Here is a 19,851-nt window from a genome sequence, read left to right as displayed (position 1 = left end):
TGAGATAAGCCTGTTGGTACGTTATCCCAAATCACCCTGCTTTTTCTGTATATGACAGCTCAGTAATGTGACCAGTATGTAACAAGCACTGGGCTTGAAAAAAAATTGAATTCCAGCTTGCCCTTGGGACAAGTACATGTAGCTCTCAAATTTTGCTTGTCCTGGGCAAGTCTTAGTTTGCTGGGTTAATGATATATTTGACAGACCTGATCCCTTGCCCATTGGATAAGTGAGAATGAAAAGTTACTTACCCAGAGGGAAAATCTACTTGTCCTGGATGACTGGACGACACTTTTTTGAGCCCTGAAGTAATACAATTTATTTGCTGTGTTTCATGTTAGCCTCTGAAAGTTATCAATATGGATAAAGAAACAATTGTAGAGCCCATTGGTAAGTATTGTAAATGTCTATGATGGAGTACCTGTAAAGTTCATTCTTGGGACTTGCTTGTCATTTTCAGAATCCATTTCTTTTGTAATTTGTTTCCATTATTTTAAAGTTAAGTTAGTATGTAATTTGATTTCTTTCTTGCAGAGAGTTGCTTAGGGTCTGAAGATAATCTAAAAATCTTGTTTCAACAAGCAAGGTACAATCATTGTTTTCAAAGATGAGAATTTCTTTGATTTTTGTTTTGTAGCTGAGATATACAGTACCATCAAACTGTCAATGACAGCCATGTCTCTATAATCACCACCTTAGTAAAGCAGCCTGGTTTGGTCATCCCTTGAAACATTTGCCATTGCATACACTTTTCTAAGTCCTGCAACAGCAGTAAAGTCTACCCCAGGTAGTCGGTTGAGAGGTTTGACTGTATTGGATGACTGTATTGTTTGTAAAGTACACCTATGCATATACATTTGATAGACTACCGTCCCATCCAGGGGGAAGTAGAAATATTCCTAATCGCTTCATGCTACAGAAACTGGGATAAATCCAGCCTGATGGGCCTCTTGGCTCATTTTCAAACTTTACCTTTACCTATACATATACATACATGCATATGTTTGTAGTGTGGGGTTGGCAGGGAGGGTGGTGGGGCAAAAAGGCATGTATGACTCTACAGTGTAATTTTAGCATGAGTATCAGGCATTTTGAAGGTAAGGTTAGTGTTATTTGATTGCACATTGATTAGTTTCTCCACTAAACTGTTTGTCTTCATTATTTAATAGGGATCTTGCAGGAGAAGAAATTAAAGAACTGTTAGCAGACTTCAGGAATAAACGGGCCCTTGGTCTTGGGAGTTTATTTGGCGATCACCAGCTAGAAGGTGCCAAGTGCAATTATATTCTTTGCTTCCATTTATTTACAGAATGATATAAATGTTGCATGTAAAGGTGGCCCATTGAACATTAATGATTTCATTATTTGGACTTTCAGATGACAACATGGATAAAGGAAAGGAACTTCAAGTAGTGGAACAAACTTTGATGCCACACTTAGAGGGAGTCTTGTAAGTTCAGTTTTATTGTTTTTAGGTTTTTACAGATTGACACCAACATATCCTTTTAATGGGGAAGGAATATAAGGTCATGAAATTTTGTATTATCCAGAATCTCCTATAACAACCTGTTATTTTTATTTATTTTCTAGGGCTGAATTGGATGCGAATACTGCTGTAGATGCTTCTCAGATTGACAGAAAGTAAGTAATAAACTTTCAAGTTGATGCCCATGGCAGACTATTGGATGGGATGGTGCCTATAGGTCACTTGGGAGTGGTTAAATTCAGGGAAAGTTAGTGTGTGAATGATTTTTTTGTCAATTTGATACTGAAAAAAGAGGCTACTTGGCTCGGCGACTTGGTGAGTTTCATTTATCGCCCAAAGATGAAAGCGAGTAAGGGCATCGCTGAAACAAAGACATCCAAAACTGACATGAAGCCTTGTAACCGAAAAGACTATTCATCCTGGGCTATATGTCACAGGACTTTCCTTTCTTTGCCTGCAAGTAACGTGTGGAAATTTAATGTGCGAATTTCCAGTGTAGGAGATACCTGGCTTACTTGGAAGCCCGTGTACTGACTGTTATTATTCCTAAGAAAGTCACTGAACTACATGTATAATGTTTTTTTTTTTTAAACCAGCTCTGCTATGGCATCTGCCCTTACTACTTTTTTGAAACAAGTTGGAATTACTGTTAAGGTAAGTTGAAAGTTGAACATACAATTGATTTTTCATAGGTAGCTTTCAGATTTGAACTCTGTTCTTAATTTGAATATTGTAGACATGCGTCTGTCAGTTATTCATGCACCACTAACACATTCAGCGGTTGTCTGTAGACTGCAAAGTTTACTGCACTGGGCTGAATTCAATCTTCCAAGTATTGACATCTTTTGGGGGAGTTAATTTTGAGTGGTTTTATTTCTTTTAGCAACAAGGGACCAATGCAAATATCCTGGAGAGATACTCGAGCTTCACACGAAAAGAGAATAAGCCACTGTTTAAAATTAAAGCAAGCAAAAAGGTAGAAACTCCCCTATACATTTTGCTAAAAAAAAATAATGTATTTTTTTAAGTTGTGTTTGAGAATTATCATCTTATCACGTGTAGCTAGAGCTTGCCGAGTTTATATTAAGAGCAACATCCTTGCTGTGCACGTGTACAGTAAATCACACTTATTGAATATATGGATTGCAGATTAAGGGAAAAGTCTGACATCTCTCACCTTTTCATTCATTCAGACATTAACTTTTGCGCTCTTTCTGTAGACACTGTAAGTTTATTTGCATTATTAAGAAACTTCAGAAATGTCATTAATGATAGCAAAAAATGAAATTGGTGAGGTCAAGAGGTTTGGTGAAAGTGAGTAGAACCAAATTACTGTTGCTTGTCATTGTGAGGGCAAAACTAAACAACAGCACTGCTGCATTTTCTCTAAACATCTTAAAAGCTGTTATAATTTTGATAAAAAGTTGTGAAAGAAGGCTCATTTTGCCTCTGACAAATGGTCAATGTTTACTTGTTTTTTTGTTTTGTTTTGTTTTTTTTTTTTGCAGAGTAAGGGACACCATTTTGTTAGTACACATTACACAAGTATGACGTTCTGCAATCACTGTAGTGGTCTACTGTGGGGTATTGGAGATCAAGGCTATCAATGTTCAAGTACGTCTACTAAACCTTTTTTAATGTTCAAACATGCATAGTCAGAGAACTTTCCTAGACTTTATATGTACTGGTTAACAGGAGGAAATGGCTACATTTGCTGGAGAGCAGCATGTTGTCCAGAGTGGGTAAATGGGAGTCAGGAAAACCACAGGCAACCAGGTAAAGCTGGTGATACTGTGGCACTGTACTCTTAACACAGTAAACACTCAGATGAATTGCTGAACAGCCCATGACAATGAGAGGCAGGGAGTAAAAACATCCACTGCACTACATGTAGCTAGTATCAATATCCCATCGATAGAGGTTTAGCATGGCAGCCATGTTGTATGGCAGGAACAATGAAAATGTTTTGCATGGGAAAGAAAATGTTTTTCCCATAGCAAAAAGGAATCTATTGTTCCTGCCATGCAACATGGCTGCCATGCATAACCTCTATTTATTGAACTTGTACTTGTTCTGATAAACCAATAGGCTCAGAAAATGTTTATCTTTGAATTCAGGAGGGAGTTGACAAAGGTTATAATTGGCCTGCAAAGCGTGGGTCCAAACCTTCAATAGCATTTTCATTGTCTCTGTCTTTTTTTGTGTGTTTTAGCGTGTGAATACAATGTACACAAAGGGGCTTGCTTTGAGGCAATTGAAGAATGTCCGGGAACAAAGAAGAAAAGAGTGAGTGTAATAGATGAAGACTTGTTTCTTGATTCCATTTCATGAAATACACACAACGTTGTACTTGCTTATTACATACTTGCTGAATGATAGGACTCCAAAACCATCTCAGAAAATGTTTAAGGAAATGTACAATTACTAACACACGCTAAAATTATGGACTAGATTGTCCGATAATGCCAATACAAGAATGATAGGTACAGTAAAATCCTCAATTTTTTAAACTTCCTGATAACTTAAACAAAAAGTCCTTCCCCACCCCCCTCAGTTGAATGCTGTAATTTTACCCACAAAACTCAAACTACCCAATTTTTGGGATTCCACTGTTTCTGTGAACTCTGACCTTGTGTGTTTGTTTGTTTTAGAAAACAAATAATCAAGCTGGCAGATCACCGTCATTTGCAAATTATAGTAGAAAAGTTAGTCAGCCTGCTTCATCTCAATGTGAGTAGCATATAACACAGTCCATTGTCATAAGAAATGAATGTCATATTTTATTGTCTTGTGTGTTTTGGAAAAGCAAAAGAAGTAGATGTAGTTCTGTTGTGAGAAGTGATTATAAGGTCATTACTTAATGTCAACGTGGGAGGTTGGATTGACAGTGGATATTTTTACATGTGGCTAAATATCATTTAGGCAAGGTTAAACTCATCACAAATAGATAACCTTGCCTAAATGATACTTAGCCACATTTAAACTTGAGCTAACGCAGCCAGCTAGCATGCCCATCCAGCTAATATCATTTAGGCAAGTTAAATATGAGCTTATGCAGCCAGCGGTTTCTGCGTTTGGGAGTACGTGACCTGTGGGGCGGCCTTCAGGGGTTTTGCAGGGGTTTATGGTTAATTGCATAATTGTTGTAGTGTATTCTGCTGATTGTTGCGGATCAGTTGCACTGCTTTGCTCGCGAATCATTGCGGATTCTTGCACCCTCTCCTCCCTCCCGTTTTGTTCTTTGTCAGGGTAAGTATTCTCCAAGTAAGTAGATTCCACTGAATTTCTTTCAGTGTGACGGTGCTGGTTAGCGGACGCTCATTGGGTGGTTCCTGCTTTCCAGGGTTGCCATGGATACCTCCTAGCGGCTTATGGCTTTGGCACCCCGCTAACCTTTAAGGCACCAGTTCCCAAGCTCATCTATTTGTGATGAGTTTAAATTGACTCTTACGTGAAAATTGGACTGAGAAACACTGGGTATAGCTATGAACATGAAAGTCACAAGTTAAAAATTGTGGTTGTGATGTCTTGTGAGGCATACATGTGTAACCTGGATTCTTTTCTGCTCTTTATTTGGCGTCTTCTTAGATGGGACAAAAAACTATGAAAATGATGATGAAAATGAGTCAGACAATGGCAGTACAACAGGTATTGATTAGCTATTCTTAGATGTTTATGGAAAATTAGAACTGATTTCTATGTTCAAGAGGGAGACTTTACATAAGCATAGTACTGTTATACATATGAGGCCATGGAATATTCAGTGGCATTCTAAGAAGCTACTTGTTAGTTAAGGTAAATTTTAATTTAATGCCTGGGCTATCGAAGGTTGTTTACATCGACTAGTCAAGTTGGGGAAGAGAAATAATCATTGACCTGGATGGACAGTGGGAACTTCTGTTCAGTTTTTGGCATTGTAGAGATCTTTGTGATGGCCAGTCCAGACTAATCTCTCATAATAATTATTTCTTTTAGTTCACTATAACAAGAAAAAGAGTGGTTCTTTTGATGAAGATTTGGTAAGTCAGGGCCATAGCTAGTTACAGGCGAACCGAGGCACTTGTTTGCTGTAAATTTTGAAATTATTTTTTATTTCGAGATCCTATATGCATTGAAAAAGTAAGTAGATTTGAAATTTCTTCTTTGAAATTTCTTCTTCTTCTTCAAATGCCTCAGTAGGAGTTTCCATCAGGTACAACCCTGTAACTTACTTGTTAACAAGATAGTATAATATATGTATGAAAGCATTTCTTTTAATTCTCAAAAGAAGCAATGGTTATTGTTATCTGGCGTTTGTCAATTGCTCTTCAAAAAGCATACTGCAGTGCAGATAGTATTGTTTGTATAATTATTGCAACTTAGGAACTGAGGAAATGAGAAATCTTAACTTCAGTGTTTCATCCTCTTTCAAGAAACATGCTAGAGAGTTGGAGTATATTTTAATTTATAGCGGAGCTCCGGCGGCCCAAAGGGCTGCCAAGTGGAGCCCCATACTCATAGAGGAAAGAAAAGGAAACCCATGAGTTGATTTTCTCATGGTTATAATGGCTAGCAGTATTGCTCATGGGCGCGTACACACGACGACGACGACGACGACGACGACGACGACAGAGTTGCCCAACATGGTGGCCATACTTCAAATAATAGGTTGACAGAGACATGTAGCCTTGGTTTACTGTGTACTTCCTTGATACTGGACATTCGTGTTATGATCAATTGACACCTGTCAAAACAAGGTATCCACTGACCAGTATCACATGACCATATCGCAGGTTCAAGTTTACAGCTCCTCAAGTTCACGTGTTTTTTTGAAGTTGACCGCTGACCGAGTGCTGGTTATCGATTGGATCGCGAGCTCATATTAGGTTAACTTGTTGCAAACAGGGCAGGATTGTTCGTAAGCCGCTTAATGCTAACCCAGGATTAAAAGTTAACCGAATTATAACTTTTTCTTCTATACAAATGTTTTTTGCTGTTTTGTTTTTTGTATGTGGTGATTATTAAAAATCAAAACAGAAGGCCAAACAATATAGAGAAAAGCTCACCACAAAGTTACAAAACTCAAATCAAAATTCTACCTTTTTCTGGGTTAGCTTAATTGGACTTTGAACAACGAGGCCCAGGAACTGTGCTTTTAGGCTGGCCTGAATCTATATATTAGAATTGCAATGGACGTTTTTCTCCAAGTCTAATTACCATTTAAAACGTGCTATACTGATTGAATTTTGTTTTACAGATTTCAGGTGGAAGAGACAACAGGTAATAGAAATGAGCTATTTGTTATCAACTATAAACAGCAAGTAACAGTAAACATAGGCACGCAAGGCGTGCAAGAGTTATTTTTTTTTGTGTGAAGTGTCGGAGCATTCATGAAGCATTCATGGTACAGTAATGATTTGGTTAATTTGACATTTTTTCTTTGGTTGCGATGTTACATCGGTCATGGTAAGATAGCTAAAATGTTTGACTGAACAAACTACAGTAGTCTGACATGTCTCCAGATTAATGTAGATACCATCTTATTTTCTAACAGGCAATTTGATTCATTCTTTGATACAACCCGGTGTGACACGCGCACATGCATAACTCCCTCACTCACTGATCACAGAACCCTTCCAACCCCCAAGAGGAATTTTTGCTCAAAAATACTCAAGTTAATTTAGGGGCTTTTGCGCATTTTATACGAGACGTAAGTTTACCTTTTCACACAACACAACACAACACAACTTCACTGAAAATAGAAAGAAAGCGAAAAAAACCTCTGTCACGTTGAAAGTCTGAGTTAATTAAATTGCACTTTAACTTGGTGCCACGCAGTCTTCAAAGAACATTTGAACAGTTTTCATACTTTTTACCTTAAAAAATATCAGACTGAAATGAATGTCATCAAACAAAACTATTAAACTGCTACTGCAGAGACATAAAAACCATCCAGAAATGAAAGCTTTTTTGTTTAATATCCTGGACACAATAGCCGATAACTTGTCAGCTCTAATTGAATTTACTCCCATATAAAAAATAAAAGTGTTAAGTTACCATTTGTTACTAAAGATAGCAAACATCTCGTGGGAAAGAGTGGTGACGATTTGTCTGCTCTAATTGAATTTACTTCCTTGTGAAAAACAAGAGTGTCACATTACACTTTGTAACTAAAAAACAAAAATATATTGTTATATTTGCATACAACAAGAACAAAACAATCGTTACCCACACTTACTATTGTAAACATTAGAACTGTTTCAAATCTAAAGTCTCGTCCCCTCTAAAACATGTCCTAAGAACTAGAAGCAACGATTCGTGACCTCTAATTGAATTTACTCCTTGTGAAAAACAAAAGTATCAAGTTACCTTAACTGAAAATAAAAATATCTTGTTGCATTTGCATACTATGAACTCACGAACTGTTTCAAACCTCAAGGCTTATCTCGTTCATTTAACTAAAATCCTCAGCCTAACCCACAGAAAATGTCGAAGTAAACCCAATATATGAATACTTCCTCCTCTTTTATAGAAGAATGAATACAGCCGTTCTGAACTTTATCGGGATCAGATCTTCTCACATACCATTTACCTTTACAACAAGAAATTTGATTGGCTGTTTATAGTAGATCCAATCTGATTGGTGTGACATACATACATCTCTCACTCACTCACTCGCTCACCCATTGACCCGTAACATACTCGACGCGCCGACTGAGAGGTATTTTTTTGTAAAAAAATATAACTCAAAAACCCTAATAAATGATTGTGTCCAGCTGTTACCAGCAAGACTTATTAATCAGGAAGACACACCAGATTGGAATGGAATTTTGATTGTTGGTTTGAAGGTTTTGGAGGAGAAAGTGAAAGGAAAACTGGACAACTGCGAGAAAAATTATAGGAAAATATATGAAAGCTAACAGCAAACTCAGTCTGAATATAATTATGCTTTGTATGTTTATGTATTATTTATTTATTTACGTTTTTATTTTTATTTATTTGTTAAGTCCAGGATTTGAATCTTGACAGCATTGCTGGCAGGCAGTCACTCTCACCATAGTGCCACCCCTCTGTGCTGCCAGTCTAGCTAGATTGCCATAATTAGTGTGCATAGGTCATTGTTGTTTAAGTCTATGCCCATTCTGTTAGGTTCTGTTAATGACAGAAGTATTTTGTTTCGCCTTTGTTTGATTCAGAATACCTGGGGATGACAGGGCACCTGACAGGTAACAAGCCACTTTAATCAGTTTCTGATTGTCTCACTGTCGCTATGTTGCTGAGTAAAGTGACTTGTAGTTAAATGACAAAGCTCAACAGCGGTTTTTGTATCTCTGATAGCTAATTTTGCTTTATTTTGAATTGTTCATGCAAGTAAGAACTCTACACTGATTAGACACCACAATGATTTCTGCAAATATTTCACACTGTGGATTTTTTTCTTATTTAATCATTGTTTTTGGGGTGGGGGGAGGGGGCTCAGGGTTGAATCAGAGATTCATTTAGAGTAATGTTTGTTTATACATCTCATGATGATTGATCAGTCAACAATTTGATTGTTTTCTTTGACTTTCAGGGAAGGATTTTTAAGCTCTGGTGATGTAAGTTTTACTAGATCTATGACATTGTAACATTGACCTTGGCCTCAAGTATAATGTTTGTGTGTGTGTTTGTGGCATCTTTTGGAATCAGACATGATTATGCCTACATGTAACTTATGATTAGTCTGTTTGGGGGAGTTGAGAATATTGTCAAGTGGTTAAAATTCCACTGTTCAGTAGAATGAAATAATTTTTACAGTGCAACTATGCCAACCATGATTCATGGTTCATGGTTTTATGCCATGGTCTATGCCAACCATGGTTCATGGCTCATACAAGCCTTGAAAAGTTCTTGAAAAATGAAGCGTTTAGGTTTTCCCATGAAAAGTATATCAGCATTTATTAGTAGTCCTTGAATTTTGTTGACAAGCCATGGATTTTTGAGACTACAGTGTATTCAATTACAATATTGACAAGTTTCCATGGGTATACACATACAAAATGCAGGTCAAGGGAAAAAATCATTTGAAGTATTAAAAGTTGATTCTGATGGTACAGGAGTTAAGTTATTTTGTCAAGCACCTAGCAGTCTAAGTAATCTTGTCTTCAGTGTGATCTGGGGTATTCCGTCTTTTGCTTCACTCCTCTTGAACAAGTTTAACATGTAATCATGAGGAAAACTAGCCCTTGAATAATGCTGCATTGCCATTTAAAAGTCATTAAATAGTCCGTTGAAAGAAGGTGTGATGTCTGTGTCAACCATGGTTCTTTAAAAATGTTGGCTTTAGAAACTCCGCTCCTGTTTGTAGTTTCCATTATCTTCCTTGAGGTGGATATGGATGCATACACTTCCTTAAACTGTAAGTTGTCTGTACTCCATTTTCCACGATTATCTGTGGAAATTAAATTTTACTATTCAAGGTTATTAATAACATGTTTCATTTTCCCCTGGCTTTCAGGATGGAATGTCAAAAACGAAAAGGTAAACCAACACCTGCTGTGTCATGCATAGTTTTAGTCCTCAAAATTTCACCTTCAGGAAACAACAAGTCTTCCGAGATAGACAAATGACACAAAACGAAAACCAAGTTTTTATCATTGAGCAGCAAAATAACACAGGAAGTAACTTTGGCTCTGTGTCCATTCTTGCCTTTAATGTACCAGAATTTTGTACATGAAAGTCAAGTGTGAGTATTTGTAACATGGGATTTAAAGCACTCTGCATATCTTAAGAACTAAATGTAGTATTTCATGATGTATGGCTTGACATCTGGGGAGCTGAAGAAAATGGTGGTCAGCAATTTTTTGAATGGACAACTTGTCAAAGAAGAGCTTATGAAAAGGTCTCTGGGGACCTTTTATAAATAGTGGCATGTACAAGGTTGATGATGTAATGTAATTGCTAATAGCATTGCTTGCTCTGAATTTTATCATTGTCAACAGCGCTAGTGAACTGTCTCTTGATAAACCACACTTACAAAAACATGTTGTTGGGAGATCGGAGAGTATGAAGACACCCGTAAGTATTTAACAAGGTTTTTCTCTTAGGTTTAGAGTGGTTTTCATTTGAGTGTTAAAAAGTAATTGGTTTTGCATCAACTATGCTGCATGATTGGCTTCAAGTTTTGATTGGTTCACTGTATTGTCTGTGTCCTTTATGCTTGGCCGGAGTGATTAGTTTGGTTTTGGTTTTATGACACTCAATTGAAAACTGCTCTAACCTGTTTTATGACTAATTAACAATTAGACCCGTAGCCCGCAAGGGCTACGGGTCAATAGCCCATGAGGCAAAGCCGAATGGGCTATTGACCCGTGGCCCTTGAGGGCGAAGGGTCTAATTGTTTTAGTATCACTTAACTAGTCGGACAGAAAAGGTAATAATAAAGTTAGCAAATGCAAGTTGAAGAAATATTTATTTGGGAATAAAACAAAAGAAAGCGTCACGCTCAACGGCGCCAATTTCGCTACTCGATGACTATTACTAATAGTCCCCTAGTAGCGTAGCCAATCAAAATGCAGGATTTGCATTAGTCCACTAGTTGGGTGATACTAATATATGTTAGCTTTGAGTAATGTGTCTGTGCATGCATGTTATGTGCAATGTAAAAATATCTTTTTAAGGAAAATTCAAGGGGGCTAAAATGAATTTACCTCTGCCATAAACAGTGGGAGCCGGCGTGGCGGGGGGGTGGGGACTGGAGATGTGGTCACAGTGTAACCATTAAAATGCACCCCCTAGCTTCCCACCACTTCTAGTCTATCCCCCCAAACATAACAAAAAGAGATGTTTTGAGCAAGGTAAAACTCAGTGTTGTACAAACTATGCAGTAACCGTGCATCAGATGCTTTACATCTGCACACATGCCATTGACCACTTTTTTTTAAACTTTACAAATTAAGAGGTAAATTTTATTACCGGACTATTATATGGTGTCATATATGACGCAGTCTGACTTCTTGCAAGAGCCACCTACGTGTATCTACCATTTCAGTTTGTTGTGCCCCTGAGATGACCTTTAAGAGGAGGTTTGACCATAATTGCTTCTGACATGCTTATCACATGCTTTGAGTTTTGTATATTAATTACATGTACATGTTCATTTTTGAAAATCTTTAGAGAGAATTAAGTACAAAGTTTATAAGAATAAGAAGATCAGTGGCAGGAACAGGCATGGAGTAAGTGGTTTATTTGTTACTGTTACGACTTACATGTCCAAACACATCGCTCATATTAAATTAACTGCCAAGGAATTTTTCTTTTTCTTGTAGTGAAGACAATGCAAGGTCATAATCATAACATTAACATGCTATGGGAGGGGCATCTGTATGAAAATACAAACTTTTCAAGAGGACGGGTGGAGTATATCTGCAAGGGAATGTAGCTTGACAATTTACTGTTATTAAAAATTGCATTATAAAAGAAGCCATGTGTACTTTTAAAATTAGAAATAAAATTTTTGCAAAATGAGAGAATTGACTTCAAAAACAAGGAAAGCTTAAAATTAGTGATTCACAAAAGTTAGAAAAAACTCATTATTGAAGCTCAAAGCTACTCACAAGCAAGGCTGTCATTACATTTTGATTATCCTTAGAGCATTAATCTTTGCACATATAACAAAGTTGTTGCTTTGTGGGTAAGTCATAACAAGGGAGTTGTACCATTGAAGGGTCATCAAGCAAAGTCAGGGGTACCAGGTGAAAAACAAAAACAACAGAAACTTCTAGTTAATTTATCAACTGTGCAGAAATGCAGTATGTGTGCACAGTCATAACATTGTCTCTTTTTCTTTTTTTACCTTCAGGGGAGATAATCTTCATTACAGGTAAGTGCCCCCAACATCACTTTGAGCATGCTGATTATCAATGCTGTTCCTCTTTGTTTCTTCCTTAAATTGCAATTAACCCACAAAATGGTTTTTTCACTTAATATAAATCCCCTTGTTTTTCTGATCACCACTGTGAAAAAATAACCGTTGTAGCTTTTTTTGTTAATTTTCCATGAATTTTCAAAGTCTGTAAAATTGACCTTTTCTACGGCCACAACCAAGGAATAGTGAAGAATGGGGCATCTGCAAGTTGGCCAGTGACATCATCAAAGGACTAACAATGTTTTGCTTCTAAGAAGAATATATGCAAACATGCGATAGTGTGATTCAAAATCGTTGTAGAATGCAAGGAAGATGTGCTGTTGGATGGGGTAGCAGTACAGCATGCTTAGGAGAGAGCAATCCTCTTCATTCAATGCATGTATCTCTATCTCGATGACACTCGTCCAGAAGCGAGAAAAAGTGTGCTGACTTGTGCAAAGCCGGACTGAAAGAGAGAGCTATCGAGGAGGTGTGTCTGGAAAACCCGAATAGCGAATAGCGAATAGTTGTGAACAGCGAACAGCGAATAGTCCCAAATAGCGAATAGTGCGAATAGTCTCAAATAGTGCGAATGGTGACAAACAGTCTCAAATAGTGGCAAATAGTGCAAATCGTAATAGAGTACCCAGTATCTCGCAGTCAATGTTGCAGCAATGTAGGATGGGATTTTCCCGCTAAAAAGCACAGATGCTTATCAGGACAAAAGGTGTTTCTAAACGTAATTTCTTCTGTTTTAACTGCTGCAAAAGCATAAATAACGTTATACGTCTTTATCAGGTTATAGATTAGTAGATGACTCAAATGGGCTGGCAAATTGTCGATCATGACTTGCTGTGTGGTGCGCTCAACTGGCGACCCACACTTCAAAATTGAAAAAAATACATCATAGGTGTCCTAATCATAGCTAGACTCTAAATTGTATTGCTAGATAATACAGTTCTTTCATTTAAAAGTCTTGTCCATTTTTGATAAAATTTGAAGTACAAATACCCCAAATATGTTTTCACAGTGCTCGAAACCCAGTCAAATGTCTCTTGAGTGTTTTTAGCCGTGTCCTTCAATGATTTCACTAGAAGCCTGACCCAGACACCACTATGCTCAGTTGTGGCCGCAGAAAGTACAACTTTAAATGCCTGTAGAAATGTTGGGATTCGCTGAAGTAATTGGGAAAACTAGTAGATTTATTAAAGGAAAAAAAAATCGGGGTTAGTTGTACTTTGAAGAGTTTTACGAAGACAAGGTCTTATTTGTCTTACCCTTTGTTTTGTTCTTCAGAGGTGTGGATTCTCCTACAATGGATACTCTCTCCGAAGGTGGTAAGTTGTTCTTTTATTGTTTACCCAGACAAGGGTTGTGGTTATGGGTATGTAAACAAAAGGAATAGTGTCATGACCAATGCCAGCATGCAAGTTTCAATTTAAACTTGAAAAATTTATGGTGGATGTTTGTTTTCCCAAATTCTAAATAACATTGCTTTGCATGCATAAGCAGCCATGTTGAACAGAGAATAACATTTAGTCATTAAAAGAAACAGTGGGAAAATGCCACACAGGATAAAACCATACTAATATTATCTGCGGGAGAATGCATTCTAGATCTTCAGTTTACTTTACTGGACCACATGTGCAAACAGGCAATGTATATTCAACTGATGTGAATGAAAACTTACTGCAGGAAGGATACACTATGTAAATCATTTTGTAGGAGAGGCGCATAAAGGCTCAGCTGACAATGGCCATTAGAGCAAAATGTGTGAGAGCAAGACTCTATGATGATAACTTAAAACTTGGATGCATGTGCTCTTTTCAATATTGATTTGCTGAGAGACTCAGCTGAGTCAAACATGAGTCATGACACTTCCCTTTTAATAGTTAAAGCAGTTTTCAATTGAGTGTCGTAAAACCAAAACCAATTACTTACCAATTACGCTACTCAGCCAATCTCAAACCATAGTAAAACCAAAACCAAAACCAAAACCAAAACCAAAACCAAAACCAAACCCAAAACCAGAATAATAATTAATTGTTCATGGTTACTATCAATACTCAACTGAAAACTGCTCTAATTCCACTGTGATAAGCAAGGAAAGTATGGCCGTTCTTCTCTGTTTATTATCCCATTTCAGGTCATGTAATCTCATTCCATCAGATTTTTTTTCATATCGCATTTAACCAAGGAATAGCATGTTATTGTGTTATTTTAGGTCTCGATAAATGAAACAATTCATTGGGACAAGCATTAATAATGACCTGAGATGGACAAACAATATGAAATGTATTGGTGTATATGTATATTATGTTTTCAACATTGTATTTGATCATTGTTCTAATGGATCTTTTCAGGGATACGGCCATTTTGAATTCTATTGTTTCAAATAGCTACTTATTATGGGATGCTCAGGGGGCAAATTAGTATGTATTTCAAAGTGGCTGTCATATCACCAAAAAGGTCCATTGAGTTGAGTGTTTTTTATCTTTTGTGATCGTACATGTTGTACCACTCATTAGTTGTTCACTCCATGTTCATAAATTTCCATAAAGTCATTCATGGAAGCGTGCGTCATTTTGTGATGACAGTGATAACTGCAATAATACTATTAACATTAATCACTATTGAACCTAAATTAAAAGTAGCTGCTAACTAAACCATTCACTGAGTTGCATGTGCTCCTTGCACTTTGGCTTTTCATTAATCATTGAATAAATTAAGGTAGTTTCCTGTTCATTGTTCTGCTATCTGCAGTAACTTTCATAAATGCAGTCATAAAACATACTTGTATGGCTTTCAGAGCAAGTTTGTAATGATTCATTTACATTTACCAAAATGTGTACCATGTACTTTAGGTAGTAAGATAACTACTTATTCAATGATGTTAACATAATTATCTTTGATATTATCTGGCCAAGAGACTTAAAGGAAACAGTATAAATGTCTACTGTAATTTACTTATACTTGGCCATTGTCCAAAGCGGAATGGCCCTGTAGCTCCTGTTTGATGAAATTTTGATTAAACAAATATAAGTTAGCCGTTGAGACTAATTATGTGAAAAGTCCTTGTAGTTTTGGCTCCAAAAGGGGTATTTTTGAACCTTTTTGAACCTTTTTGGAGGCCATCTTTGTTCTGCCATTTAAATAATGGTCACCAAGTTCCACTTGGTTTTGTTTGTTTTGCCAAATTGGCCCTCAAAATCATCTGATAGATGTTAGGGAGGCTTGATAAGAGTAGCTTGTCACTGCCAAGCTGGCCAGTAAAAGCAAGATAAAGTAGCTCTTTCCTGTTAGCTAGATGCTAATATTCTGGTATTCCTGATGGCTTTGTTAGTACATGTACCACTGTTTTGACTAACGTGGGGGCTCATTTCATCATGCCAGACATTCCATATGACGTTATCCATTCATTCACTGCACCTTTTCCATACATATGAAGTTGATGATATGATTGCAGTATTTCTTAGCAGCACTGGGATTAGTATTCTGAATAATGCACTGTGATACGTTTAAATATGACCACATATAAATTTCAAGGTAAGTTTGTTGAAATTTACCTGTAAAAAAACTGGATCAGGAGTAAAAGAGATGTGACTTTATTGAAGAGATCTTTTCCCCCAAGGTAAATTTGAATTGGATTCGGAGAATCATGATGTGTTTTTAAACATTTTTTGTAACTGAATAAAAACGCTTGCATGGGAAGAATTTGTAGACAGCTTTCCTGTTTAGCCATGTAGGATCTTACTGTTGCCGGAATTTTCTCATTAACAATTTGAAAGGTGTTTGACAATTTATCATCCACAAATTTTGATTTTAAAACTTACCAATATTTAAACTAAAGCAATTAAATCCAGTACCTTGTCAAGTTAAACATCGTGTTTAGACTTCTTGCTGCATTGTTTGAATTATCTGATAAAAAATGTAACAGTTCCAATCAACTCTGTGATATTAAATGTGATGTTTGTAATAAATTGAACTTAATCTATTGGTTAACAGTAAGCACCTGTCATCACGCTGTGTTTGTGTTATCATGTCTAACATTTCTTATTTACTTCCAGGGAGACGTGCTCGCTCACGATCTCCTTCTTTTCTGCCACCAGAAGAAGAACCGGTGAGTCATGATTCATACCATTTGTTGTTACATTGTATATGAAAGTAGAGAATAAGAAACTGTTTAAGAGAAATTGTGGTTGTTTACCATTTACAAGGAGAAACCGGTTCGTCTTGAAATGGTTTGTGCAAATGGGAAGCAAAAATGCCTGGTGGTAACCCATTCACATGTACCATTTACTGGAAAAAAAAAAAAAGAAAAGAAAAGAAAAGCAATTTACCAAAGAGACTAGGGCGAATGCGACCTGATCATATTTCCAAGACGGCGGTGAAGAATTGCAAATGGTAAGCACATTTTTCACAAGGATATTTCGGTTGGAAACTTTGGACTACCTTTCAAGACGTCCCGTTTATTACGAAAATATTCGCGTCGGTCGAGTCGAGTTAAAAAATTTCTGGTACTTTGCATAAATGGTAAACAACCCATCTCTTCCTTACATCTGGATTTAGGGACTTTCGACACTTTGTAAAATTTGATTGATTATTTTTGACAAACATCACCCAGCAGCTAACTAGGGAACATTTCAGAGGGTGCAAACAATCACTTGCATAATGTGTGCAGTATTATTATTCCACTATTGTACGCTATTTTACCATATATGGTCAAGGGAATGCACAAAATATGAGCTCGTATTGCGCTATAGAGCCTTATTTCGTTTTTGTCATTCCCACGCACCTTACGCAATTGGTATGAATTTCAGATGATGCAGGATATATGCAAAAACTAGAATTTGAAATACAAGGAAATGACATCGTAGTAAAATAATAAATCCCATACTTGATGGTTTATCACACAACAGGCACAAACATGCTTGTATTTTTTCCGGTCTCCTTCGAAGTTGGAAAAATACATGTACTACACAGCTCACAAAATATCCGCACATATTATGTCAAACCATCGAATAAGGTGTATTTATAAAGTGTCGTTAACGCAACACGAGTACAAATATTGTACAGTATTTGGACCCTAGGAGACTAGTTAAACAAATTTTCTTTAGTCCTCTTAAAATCAATTTCCTGAAAGTTTAGGTCATCCTTAATAAAAGTCTATGGAATTTTTATTTGAGAGGTGAGTTTTGCATTTAAGAGCAAATTAATTTACAAAATGGGCATGGTTTAATCAGTTCTACTACCTCAAGTGTTGCTTTCATAATGCTATTTTGTACACTACCCCTTGATTTACTTCTGTTGTGTATTGTCTTCAAAACGTTAGGACTCCGACATGGAAGTAGATGCTCAACCACCGCCATGGCAACAAGTTGTAGACAAGAAGGTAACTTGGGCAACACATACACTGTAGCTACGTGTAGCAGCTATGGCTTTGCATTGCTCATTGAAGACATTTGTACATTTCTCTACAGGAAAATCCTGTCTTATCTTATTAAAGAAAATAAATCACCTTCCCCATAACAGTTTTTGTGTAATAAATAAAAACCTGGCCAGTTTCAAACTAGATTCTGAAGACATTTATCTGGACTAGAACTCTGCTTCAAGTTATTTTGGCTGAGGCATACCTCGCAGATTCAAAGCTTTTATGTTCAAGCTGTTAAGGTGGCATATGTGAACTTTTATCGTGTTTAACTCTTTTTGTTCACTATATTTTGCAGGTTCTAAAAAGACTTAAGGGCAAAGAAATAAAACGACAAGAATTCATTCACGGTAATTGTCCAGACCACATTTCTTCCTACAGCAACAAAGTGTAGCACGCAATTTAAAGTGTGTGGGGAAATTTCAAGGAATTCAATTTCAAATGACTTTTGTCAAATTCGTTTTCAGAAGTAGTGGTGGATAAAACGTTGTATTCAGGATACATTTTAGTTTTCTATATATTTGTCTGAACACATTTCAGAAAATGTTGCGAATTTTAACTCACGACTCATGACTGGGTAAATTTAAATGTCGCCCACCGGGTAACAATTAAGCAATTATTACCCACTCTCCCACTAATCAGAGGTTGCTTTGACTTCTTCTAGCCTTATTACTTTACGCTAAACTCCAGTTATATAGCAAAACACTTAGTTACTCGTCCCTGGGAAAACAGTTAGTTTTGTTTTCCCTTGAATCTCAATGTTTCCAGAGACGAAGTAGAGGGAAACATCGAGATTCTCGGGAGAGCAAAACCAGCTGTTTCCATTGGGATCAGTAATTAACTGTATATCGTTTTCTTTTTCAGAGCTTATCCATACTGAGAGAACACATGTTAGAAATTTAAAAGTATTGAACAAGGTAAGAAGACTTTGAGTTAAGTGCCTCCTGCATATTTGTGCGTACATAATGACCATTTAACCAAGTAACCAATATAATTATGGGACATGATTGTTTACATGTGATTTGATTAGGTCTAGGTTAGTGCGAACTGACTGTCTTGTTCTTAAGGATACTTGCCTTGAAATAATTGTTAGTGAAAAAGCTACGAATGTCTGGGCACTCGATGTCTTTAGGAGAGTGTTGCCATTAATTTAATTAACATCTTCAAAGATGGACTGGGCTACACCTGTAATGATGTGCCTTTAACAATGATTCTATTTAGTGATGTTGGTTCACTTTTTTTTCCAGGTGTTCTACAGACCAATGATGAAAATGAATGTCATGTCCAGACAATACATCAATCAACTTTTTCCAAACTTGGATGCACTAATTAAAATTCATGGTAAGTAAGCTAAGCCATTTGGTTAGTGGGTCTATTGATGTAACCATTGACAACTCTCTTATGCAGTGCACCTGGAATTTCTTACTTAATTGGGCACTATCATGAGAATGACTTTGAAAATTCAAAACCCAAGAGACATTTAATTTACAGAAACGAAAAAGCAATGCTCCAGTTTTGTTAACAATTAGGATATAAATTGACTGAAGGTACATTTGTATAAGTGGGGGTTTCGGACATTTTCAAATTCTGGTGTTGTGTTGTTGCAAAACTTGCCAAAAACTAACTACAATTTTCTTTCCCTTCACAAATTGAATTCACTTAATTATGTTAATCTCGGAGATCAACGAGCATTTTGCGTTCAAGTTCAGGTACTGAAGTCATGATTTAAAAACTGGTTTCACCAATTATGCAGCAAAGTGCCAAGATAGTGTCCAGTCCTTACACAATCCCAAATTAAGGTTCTAGCTGATGCTGTCTTGAAGTACTTTCTACAGCCCAGTACTGACCTTGTAGAAATATCTTGCGATCAGTAAGCAGAATTAACTTGAGATTATTGGGCTAGTTGTGTTTTGTTTTTAAGCAACACTGATCTGCCTTTCAAATACAGTCAAACCTCTCCAGAGGTGTCTGAATAGGCCATTTTTGTATTCTCGGTAATGGACTGGAACTAGCCTGTAATGGAGGCTCATGCGGGGGAATATCATCAAAAAGATGATTGTCATTTGCATTTGA

General features: G+C 36.7%; 1 protein-coding gene across 5 annotated transcripts in view; it reads left to right on the top strand.

The window, feature by feature from the left end:
- LOC110052249 (rho guanine nucleotide exchange factor 11-like) overlaps positions 1 to 19,851 on the top strand; it is a 69,560-nt gene that overhangs the window by 27,400 nt on the left and 22,309 nt on the right. For all 5 annotated transcript variants that reach the window (XM_089293138.1, XM_089293139.1, XM_089293140.1 and 2 more), the window contains 25 exons: positions 342 to 390; positions 535 to 586; positions 1,170 to 1,267; positions 1,378 to 1,450; positions 1,591 to 1,641; positions 2,083 to 2,140; positions 2,370 to 2,462; positions 2,995 to 3,100; positions 3,699 to 3,772; positions 4,138 to 4,216; positions 5,075 to 5,134; positions 5,462 to 5,505; positions 6,723 to 6,745; positions 8,662 to 8,691; positions 9,039 to 9,063; positions 9,963 to 9,985; positions 10,447 to 10,522; positions 11,621 to 11,679; positions 12,306 to 12,326; positions 13,647 to 13,687; positions 16,418 to 16,470; positions 17,683 to 17,742; positions 18,077 to 18,128; positions 18,643 to 18,695; positions 19,026 to 19,119. In XM_089293138.1, coding sequence (XP_089149264.1) covers positions 342 to 390; positions 535 to 586; positions 1,170 to 1,267; positions 1,378 to 1,450; positions 1,591 to 1,641; positions 2,083 to 2,140; positions 2,370 to 2,462; positions 2,995 to 3,100; positions 3,699 to 3,772; positions 4,138 to 4,216; positions 5,075 to 5,134; positions 5,462 to 5,505; positions 6,723 to 6,745; positions 8,662 to 8,691; positions 9,039 to 9,063; positions 9,963 to 9,985; positions 10,447 to 10,522; positions 11,621 to 11,679; positions 12,306 to 12,326; positions 13,647 to 13,687; positions 16,418 to 16,470; positions 17,683 to 17,742; positions 18,077 to 18,128; positions 18,643 to 18,695; positions 19,026 to 19,119 — 1,447 coding nt within the window. The remainder of the gene's footprint in view (positions 1 to 341; positions 391 to 534; positions 587 to 1,169; positions 1,268 to 1,377; positions 1,451 to 1,590; positions 1,642 to 2,082; positions 2,141 to 2,369; positions 2,463 to 2,994; positions 3,101 to 3,698; positions 3,773 to 4,137; positions 4,217 to 5,074; positions 5,135 to 5,461; positions 5,506 to 6,722; positions 6,746 to 8,661; positions 8,692 to 9,038; positions 9,064 to 9,962; positions 9,986 to 10,446; positions 10,523 to 11,620; positions 11,680 to 12,305; positions 12,327 to 13,646; positions 13,688 to 16,417; positions 16,471 to 17,682; positions 17,743 to 18,076; positions 18,129 to 18,642; positions 18,696 to 19,025; positions 19,120 to 19,851) is intronic.

Source organism: Orbicella faveolata, unplaced genomic scaffold (genome assembly GCF_042242905.1).
Source record: "Orbicella faveolata isolate gen_17 unplaced genomic scaffold, um_ofav_v1 contig_25, whole genome shotgun sequence".
NCBI classification, from domain to species: Eukaryota; Metazoa; Cnidaria; class Anthozoa; order Scleractinia; family Merulinidae; genus Orbicella; species Orbicella faveolata.
This window is presented reverse-complemented; position numbering and strand designations above follow the sequence as displayed.